This window comes from Macrobrachium rosenbergii, chromosome 37, assembly GCF_040412425.1.
Source record: "Macrobrachium rosenbergii isolate ZJJX-2024 chromosome 37, ASM4041242v1, whole genome shotgun sequence".
Taxonomy (NCBI): Eukaryota; Metazoa; Arthropoda; class Malacostraca; order Decapoda; family Palaemonidae; genus Macrobrachium; species Macrobrachium rosenbergii.
This window is the reverse complement of record NC_089777.1, coordinates 15,529,345-15,539,344: the sequence shown is the minus strand read 5'-3', so window position 1 is coordinate 15,539,344 and position 10,000 is coordinate 15,529,345. Positions and strand designations below refer to the sequence as shown.

At 38.1% G+C, this 10,000-nt stretch overlaps 1 protein-coding gene across 1 annotated transcript in view; it reads left to right on the top strand.

The window, feature by feature from the left end:
* Positions 1-10,000, top strand: part of CASK (peripheral plasma membrane protein CASK) — a 1,131,710-nt gene that overhangs the window by 437,279 nt on the left and 684,431 nt on the right. The window contains exon 2 of the mRNA XM_067081602.1: positions 7,775-7,841. Within this exon, the coding sequence (XP_066937703.1) occupies positions 7,839-7,841 (3 nt within the window). The 5' untranslated portion in view covers positions 7,775-7,838. The remainder of the gene's footprint in view (positions 1-7,774; positions 7,842-10,000) is intronic.

Sequence of the window (10,000 nt, the reverse complement as noted above, 5' to 3'; positions counted from 1 at the left end):
TAATGCCTCTTGTTAGTATATTCCTTGTATATGGCTCTGAGCTGAAATAAAGAATATTATTATTATTATTGTTAATTGAAAGAAATTGCTGCGTCAGCTGCATTCATCTTGTATAGAGTCTTCTCTATTTTCCTTGTAACAGTTTTCTCTCTGTTACTCGCCAGTTGCAGTAACAGAGAAAAACTGTTATAAGGAAAATAGAGAAGACTCTGTACAACATCAGTGCAGCTGATGCAGGAATTTCTTTCAATAGCACTTGCTTGAAAGAGGGACTATTATTATTATTATTATTATTATTATTATTATTATTATTATTATTATTATTATTATTATTATTATTATTACTATTATTATTATTATGTTAGTATAGCATCATTTTCCATGTCACTCTTTCATCATTTCGTAAAGGTTTTAACATTTCCACTAAATTTAACATGCCGTTTAGATTTTATCATATTTTTCGACGGTCTCGTAAAAGTTTTTAAAAAAATATTTTGATTATTGTAAGTTTCATTCATTCCTAATATTCCTTGGTTAACATTTGTTGCTTGTGAATACTTCTGATATTGTGTTTCATTTGCAGTTGTTTATTCAAGTTAAATGCTTAGTTTGTTTTTATATCTTAAGTTACACAATTATTATTAGTTTTCAGTAAAAGAAAACTATTGTGCGGGCTTTGTCTGTCCGTCCGCACTTTATTCTGTCCGCACTTTTTCTGTCCGCCCTCAGATCTTAAAAATTACTGAGGTTTAAGGGCTGCAAATTGGTATGTTGATCATCCATCCTCCAATCATCAAACATACCAAATTGCAGCCCTCTAGCCTCAGTAGTTTTTATTTTATTTAAGGTTAAATGTAACTGTAATCGTATGGCATCTGGTTAAAGTTTCATGGGCCGTGGCTCATACAGCATTATACCGAGACCACCGAAAGATAGATCTATTTTCGGTGGCCTTGATTTTACGCTGTACAGAAAACTCGATTGCGCCGAAGAAACTAAGGAGCATTTTTTTACTTTTTTTATATATTTTTGAAGGGTAAATAACTGAAAAAACTGTTTCATTTCCTAAGAAACTATTTCAGTTCCTGGTTGGTCGAACCGTCGGGTAGGGTAAAGAGAACGAGGTTACCGTTAACCGCACCGTTCCTGTCGGTTCGAATCCCCCCAAGGACGGAAACAGCACCTTCACTTGTTTCCTCTCCCTGTTGGACAGCGTTTCAGAAATGTCAGGAAGTGGGGAAGTTGTAAGGAGGTTCTGTAGATTAACCGAGATAGATATTATATATATATATATATATATATATATATATATATATATATATATATATATATATATATATATATATATATATATATATATATGTATTATATATACATACAGTATATATATAAATATGTATATATATATATATATATATATATATATATATATATATATATATATATATATATATATATTTAATCTAATATATGTAATTGTAATAGTCACAATGCCCTCTTAACTTCTCGAATTCTTCGCGTTATTTTGGATACGCTTGTCACTACAAAGCCTTAAGATCCAAGTGCGAGAAATATGAAGATATTATGAGGACATTGTAGATATTACAATTACATATGTATCTGGTAAAAGTGACCAGTAGACTCTACACACATACATATATATATATATATATATATATATATATATATATATATATATATATATATATATATATATATATATATATATATATAAAATGCTTTCAGCCGCACTCTTACTTCCTGAACGTTTTTCTCTATATACTCCTAATCTCCTCTGTCCTTCTCTACTCTGGAAGGTTGGTGCCTCTTCCCTCCCCTTCCGCGGCCAGTTTCCTTGGATTTGGTGATTCATTATGTTCCGGTGGTTTATAGTCTCTGTGGGGTTCGTGGTTCAAGGGCTCGCTGATTCATTTCGTGGTCGGCTTGTTATCTCGATATTTGTTGATCGCTGGTCGAGATGGCCACGGATTTATATGGCCTGCGTCCTTCCCTCCCTCCCACTCTCCAGGGCGGGTCTTGGGGAGGGACCATTGCTGACTTTTTTCCCATTACTTTTTTTGTGCTTCGTGTGTTCCCCCCCCCCCCCCTTTGTGGAGATTGTTTGTTCCTTTGTCCCTTTAGATTGTTTCTTTCTTTGCTGCTATTTATTTAGCGCGTATCCGGTATTGTGGTTGTAGATGCGGTCGAGGAGATTGTTTGTCCCTTTGCAGTGTTGTATTTGTTTGTGCGTGTTCGCTGTTGTGGTTGTAGATTCTGTTAGAATTATAGATTTGGAGTCGATTACTTCAAATTTCGGCAGCTGTATTTAATTTCTTGATCACTGAAGAGCGTTCCTTTTTTTTGCATCTTAATTTTCAAATGTTATTTTGTCAGTAATATTAATAAACATCTTCTGTCGTGTTTTATCATTGTCACCGTGTAATGGGAGGTATGTTAAAATCAGTCATTATGCCAAAGCAGCGATTCTCAAACTGGGTGCAGCAAGATTGTCATGAATTTTGTTGTGGCTAAATCTTCTCAATGAACATTTGTAAAAGAAAAGTTTGCAGAAGTCTCCATATAATATTATCAGTGTGTCTACTCTAATACATTAACAAATATGTATATGTATATATATTATATATATGTACGTACATATACACCTATATATAAAAAAAAGATTGAGAACCGCTGTGCCGAAGGATCGCAAACATTCATTAGATGCAAGTTACCTCGGGACCAGTGATGGCTGTCACGCCAAATTTTAATTATAGTTACATGAGTAAACAGAATCAAATGAAATGCATTGTGCATTCGATTTATGGGTTTGGTCATTTTACTGGAGTGAAGCTTTCAAAGCCCTAATTGTTGATTTTCTTTTGTTTTAAGTTAATTATACTTTTTCATAATGTTCCAAAGTATACACACCGTAAGGGGGCGGTTGGGTAGTGCCGTTAGTGCGCCTCATGTGGTGCACTGTAGGCGTTACTAAAGGCTCTTTGCAGCGTCCCTTCGGCACCTAGCTGCAACCCCTTTCATTCATTTTACTGTACCTCCTTTCATATTATCTTAATTCCATCATGCTGTCCACCCTCTCCTAACAATTATTTCATAGTGCAACTGCTTTGAGGTGTTCCTCCTGTTACACCTTTCAAACCTACCTACTCTCAATTTCCTTTCCACCGCTGAGTGACCTCATAGGTCCCAGTGCTTGGCCTTTGGCCTAAACTCTATAATCCATCCCATTCCGAAGGCTATACACTTTTTCATTAAAACTTCAGAAAATTAGGGGGAAGAATCAGGATAGGCAAATTTAATTTGACCTCTTTTCAGACGTTTTCCTGATTCTTAAAGTTATCCATGATTTCATTTAACGTCCAGATTTAAAAATTTATCCGGAGGATTTGCACTCGAAATGAATATGAAAGGTTAAGGAAAAGAAAAACCTGTGTGCGGTGGGCGCTGGTCTTTACTTATCTGTGTATATTGTGGTATCCCATCCATATGAATGAACGTATGGAAGCTCGACCCAGACTAATATTGGGTTTGTCTCGTTTTCCAAGGGCTCTCCCACCTCCATTTTTTCTCTCTCTCTCTCTCTCTCTCTCTCTCTCTCTCTCTCTCTCTCTCTCTCTCTCTCTCTCTCTCTCTCTCTCTCTCTCTCGATTTATTCCCGTAGAGGAATTTCTCTTCCTTCGTCTTGGAAAATTCTCCGGCCTTCTGTTTGCTTCTCAGCTCCTACTTTCATTTGCTCCGAACAGAGGTCCTCCTCAGCCTTCTAGCCCTCCTCCCCCTTCTAGTCTTCCTCACCCTTCTAGTCCTCCTCCCCCTTCTAGTCTTCCTCAGCCTTCTAGTCTTCCTCAGCCTTCTAGTCCTCCTCACCCTTCTAGCCCTATGAATGAATGGGAAAAATGGCACAGAAAATGTTCAAGATTTGGTGATTGGGTTGGGCGGAAGAAGAGTTCCTCTCTCTCTCTCTCTCTCTCTCTCTCTCTCTCTCTCTCTCTCTCTCTCTATTTTTATACTATACATTATATAACCACAGATGTGTAAATCCATTTGTTAATAGATTAATAAGACATCCATCTCTCTCTCTCTCTCTCTCTCTCTCTCTCTCTCTCTCTCTCTCTCTCTCTCTCTCTCTCTCTCTCTCTCTCTCTCTTATTTTACTGTACATTATATAACCACAGATGTGTAAATGCATTTGCTAACAGAATACTAAGGCATCCATCTCTCTCTCTCTCTCTCTCTCTCTCTCTCTCTCTCTCTCTCTCTCTCTCTCTCTCTCTCTCATTTTATACTATTCATTATATAACCACTGATGTGTAAATACCATATGTTAACAGATTACTAAGGCATCCATCTCTCTCTCTCTCTCTCTCTCTCTCTCTCTCTCTCTCTCTCTCTCTCTCTCTCTCTCTCTCTCTCTCATTTTTATACTATGTATTATATAACCACAGATGTGTAAATGCATTTGTTAACAGATTACAAAGACCTCTCTCTCTCTCTCTCTCTCTCTCTCTCTCTCTCTCTCTCTCTCTCTCTCTCTCTCTCTCTCTCTCTCTCGTAAGGCAAATTGTGAGGGTGTATCTGTTTTCTCATCGATGAGCAAGGCACGTTCTCCATTTTATACCGTCTTCTTTTTTTCATCTGTAGCTCCGTGTTCGGGACTTTTCTTTTAGTCAGTAGCATCGTGATGTAATACCCAGCCTGCGAACATGATTCTCTCTCTCTCTCTCTCTCTCTCTCTCTCTCTCTCTCTCTCTCTCTCTCTCTCTCTCTCTCTCAAAACTGTTGCTTATAATTACGGTAATGTTCAAGGCTGTATATATCAACTAACATCCCTTCTCTCTCTCTCTCTCTCTCTCTCTCTCTCTCTCTCTCTCTCTCTCTCTCTCTCTCTCTCTCTCTCTCTCTCTCAAAACTATTGCTCATAATTACGATAATGTTCAAGGCTGTATATATCATCTAACATCCCTTCTCTCTCTCTCTCTCTCTCTCTCTCTCTCTCTCTCTCTCTCTCTCTCTCTCTCTCTCAAAGCTGTTGCTCATAATTACGATCATGATCAAGACCGTATATATCATATAACATTCCTCCTCTCTCTCTCTCTCTCTCTCTCTCTCTCTCTCTCTCTCTCTCTCTCTCTCTCTCTCTCTCTCTCTCTTAAAACTGTTGCTCATAATTACGATAATGCTCAAGGTCGTATATATCCTCTAACAGTCCTTCTCTCTCTCTCTCTCTCTCTCTCTCTCTCTCTCTGCTCATAAATGTTACAATTTTAAAAATTCATCGAAGGATATTTTTATTAAATTCCATCCATCTCTCTCTCTCTCTCTCTCTCTCTCTCTCTCTCTCTCTCTCTCTCTCAAAACTGTTGCTCATAAATGTTACAATTGTAAGAACCAAATCTTCCGCACATGATTCATCGAAGGATATCTTTATTAAATTCCATCTCTCTCTCTCTCTCTCTCTCTCTCTCTCTCTCTCTCTCTCTCTCTCTCTCAAAACTGTTGCTCATAAGTGACACAATTGTAAGAACCAAATCTTCCGCACGTGATTCATCGAAGAATATTTTTATTTAAACTCAACGGACCTTGAAATTTTTTCAAGTAAATGTCTATGCGAGTGGCATTCTTAGTTGTCTGATAGAATTCTAAACGACATTGCTCTGTGAGAGATCGCGCAGAATGCGCAGATAAAGCATTTCCATGAATAATGGCAGCTATACTTTCTTTGGAGCGGTGCCTTAGACAATAAATGCTACTGCTTGAATTATAGTGGCCTTTGGCTACTGCCCAGCCAATGTAGTAATGGTGATATATGGAATGCCGTATTTCAGTAGTTCCCGGGCGGAGATCAGGTTCTCCAATATATATGTGTGTATATATATATATATATATATATATATATATATATATATATATATATATATATATATATATATATATATATATATATATATATATATATATATATATATATATATATGTGTGTATATATATATATATATATATATATATATATGTATATATATATATATATATATATATATATATATATATATATATATATATATATATATATATATATATATATATATGAGCGTGTGTGTTTGCGTATGTATTGTACTGTACAGTAGTTTCAGTAACTTTCATATCACTGGAGAAAACTAATAATTAGTACATTAGCTTTTGAAAGCTATCCTTACAATATAAGAGGTATTATTAAATTTTAAAATACGAGTATGTCTGCCGCTGCTAAACACAGTTCCGGAAATTGTGATTAATCAACCTGCCTGCAATTGAAATCGTACTTAGCCGAATAACGTTTTGTGTACAGATGCCTGAACAAAGTGTCTATATTAGGAAAACACTGCATATTTTACTTTTAAAAATTGCTTTTTTTTTTTAACAAGCTTGTTGGCGTGCGCTGGAACCCGGCGCTGCTGTCTCCCATTCCCTCCCGATCCCCTACCTACCCGTCCCCACCCGGGTCGGACAAACAGGTTTGCAGGAGGAGGGTGGATGTCTCCCCTACCCTCCCATTCCACTACCTACCCCGCCCCCACCCAGGGCGAACAAACAGTTTAGCAGGAGGAAGGTTGGTGTCTCCCCTACCCTCCCGATCCCCTACCTACCCCGCTCCAAACGGGGTGGACAAACCGGTTTGCATGGGATGGGTGGCTGTGTCATGTCCACTCGGATTTTATTATTATATAGATTGAGAAACATGGCGTTCAGAAACCGCATCTGTACGTTTGGGAACAGCATTTTATCCTAAGACACAGGGCATCATCTCCCGAGAGAACGAATTCAGGGGGCCACAGGCAGAGCGGAGCGGCCATCGACGCATGAAAGGGTCTGAATTCCCTCCGCAGATGACGTTTCATTGTTTGTGTCGGGAAATTCGAGATCCCTCGGCGGATGAGTGCGCTCCGGCGTGGAACAGGCGGCGGCTGCTTCTAAAATGGAATGGAATCATCCGCTCATTTATGAATTCCGTTTCGCTGTGATGATTCGCTAAATGTCGGAACTGCCACCCCGCCTCCCACCCCCTTCTCCTATTTGTAATGGTTCCTGGATGCGTTCTTTTGTGTTTTGGAAATCGGTCCTTTCTGGAAAGAGATCAGATCTGTTGGTCACATTCACCGATTCGTGTTCTGTCGTGGTCGCGGCGATCTCTCTAACTTCTCTTTAACTTAATCATTTTAGACGCGCTTTTCTGTGGAAATCTCGAAAGCGCTGTAGAAGTGAATGAAGAAGTTGTCCTTCTCAAGTGGGGTTCGAACCTTGTTGGCAGAAGACTGTATTATGACGGTTTAGTTTCTGCCCTTTGTGAATGTTAATTCATGATCACTGTCTTAACCTTGCAGCTCATTTTTTTTTTTTTTATTTTAGATTAGATTTCATTAATGTAATTTGCTCTTACCATAATTTCTATATATGTAACTCTCTCTCTCTCTCTCTCTCTCTCTCTCTCTCTCTCTCTCTCTCTCTCTCTCTCTCTCTCTCTCTCTCTCTCTCAGTACTTGAAAATGCACGTAGAAATTATCGTCAATTTTCTTGTTTCCGTCTCTCTCTCTCTCTCTCTCTCTCTCTCTCTCTCTCTCTCTCTCTCTCTCTCTCTCTCTCTCTCTCTCTCTCTCAATAGCATTACTACATATTAAAGAATATGTTACCGTGTCAGGTTGGTTAGCAGGCATTTATTTTGAAATAATATCACTACATATTAAAGAACACGTGTCTCATATACGGTAATCTTTTCTCTTTACAGGTGAGTGTCTCAACAAAGACCTTGTTGTCAACCACAGGAAATTCTAGTCTGGGAGAGCCGTGGAATGGTATGTTTTTTTTTTTTATTTGTCTTTTTAGACTGTCATTTTTGCCATTTTTTAATCTCCTGCACAGTGATTCCAAGTGTCTCTTTGACAGGCCAGTCTTATTTTCACGGCCGTCTGTCAGACCCCTTTCCTGCACACTCTTATCACATTTATCTATGTGGATTTCCGTTGTAAGTGTGATTGTCACACGCTAAAGGGTGAACCTTATGTATGATTTGTTGAGGCTTTACGTTTCTAGCTTTAGACGATTGAGGTTTTACTTTTCCTGCTTTAGAGAATTGAGGTTTTACTTTTCCTGCTTTAGAGAATTGAGGTTTTACTTTTCCTGCTTCAGAGAATTGAGGTTTTACTTTTCCTGCTTTAGAGAATTGAGGTTTTACTTTTCCTGCTTTAGAGAATTGAGGTTTTACTTTTCCTGCTTTAGAGAATTGAGGTTTTACTTTTCCTGCTTTAGAGAATTGAGGTTTTACTTTTCCTGTTTTAGAGAATTGAGGTTTTACTTTTCCTGCTTTGGAGAGTTGAGGTTTTACTTTTCCTGCTTTAGAGAATTGAGGTTTTACTTTTCCTGCTTTAGAGAATTGAGGTTTTACTTTTCCTGCTTTGGAGAGTTGAGGTTTTACTTTTCCTGCTTTAGAGAATTGAGGTTTTACTTTTCCTGCTTTAGAGAATTGAGGTTTTACTTTTCCTGCTTTAGAGAATTGAGGTTTTACTTTTCCTGCTTTAGAGAATTGAGGTTTTACTTTTCCTGCTTTAGAGAATTGAGGTTTTACTTTTCCTGCTTTAGAGAATTGAGGTTTTACTTTTCCTGCTTTAGAGAATTGAGGTTTTACTTTTCCTGCTTTAGAGAATTGAGTTTTACTTTTCCTGCTTTAGAGAATTGAGGTTTTAATTTTCCTGCTTTAGAGAATTGAGGTTTTACTTTTCCTGCTTTAGAGAATTGAGGTTTTACTTTTCCTGCTTTAGAGAATTGAGGTTTTAATTTTCCTGCTTTAGAGAATTGAGGTTTTACTTTTCCTGCTTTAGAGAATTGAGGTTTTAATTTTCCTGCTTTAGAGAATTGAGGTTTTACTTTTCCTGCTTTAGAGAATTGAGGTTTTACTTTCCCTGCTTTAGAGAATTGAGGTTTTACTTTTCCTGCTTTAGAGAATTAAGGTTTTACTTTTCCTGCTTTGGACAGATAGAGGAAGAGATGGCAAGTCATTCGAGGGGTGATGTTGATGCAGGGAAATATTCATACTGTTTTTAGTTTTCTGTAAAAGAAAAGTATTGACATATCTTTGTCTGTACGTCCGCATTTTTTCTGTCCGCCCTCGGATCTCAAAAACTACTGAGCCTAGGGAGCTGTAAATTGGTATGTTGATCATCCACCCTCCAGTCATCAAACATTCCAAATTGCAGTCCTGTAGCCTCAATAGTTTTTATTTTATTTAAGGTTAAAGTTAGCCATAATCCTGCTTCTGGCAACGGTACAAGATAAGCCAATACCGGGCCGTGGTTATTAAAGTTTCATGTGCCGTGGCTCATACAGCATTTTACCAAGACCACCTAAAGATAGATATATTTTCGGTGGCCTTGATTACACGACGTACAGAAAACTAGATGCGCCGAAGAAACTTGGGCACATTTTCCACTTGTATACTTTTTTCCTCACGTTCAAATCGTCTTGTTGCTATTTGTTGTTTACTGAGTTATTCAATAAAAGTTTTAAACAAGTAGAGTTCTGAGTTCATACGTGGAACGCCTGTTATTTTTAGAGAGCTTTTCAGTTATTGTAATTGTGGGCGTTTTTTCTTACACAAGTATCTTCCGACTTATGTACACAGCGGGGCTGTTTATTTTAATATTCACACAGCGTGCTTTGCCCAGTAATTGTACCTCCCCGTAGGGGGCTAGTGCCGTCAGTGCACCTCATGCGGTGCACTGTAGACATTACTCAAGGTTCTTTGCAGCGTCCCTTCCTTAGGCCCCTAGCTTCAACCCTGTTATTCCTTTTACTGTACCTCCGTTCATATTCTCGTTCTTCCATCTGACTTTCCACCCTCTCTGACAGTTGTTTCGTAGTGCAATTGCTGTGAGGTTTTCCTCCTGTTACACCTTACTGTCAGTTTCCGTTTCAGCACTGAATATGTCCTCAAAGGTCCCAACGCTTGGCCCTTGGC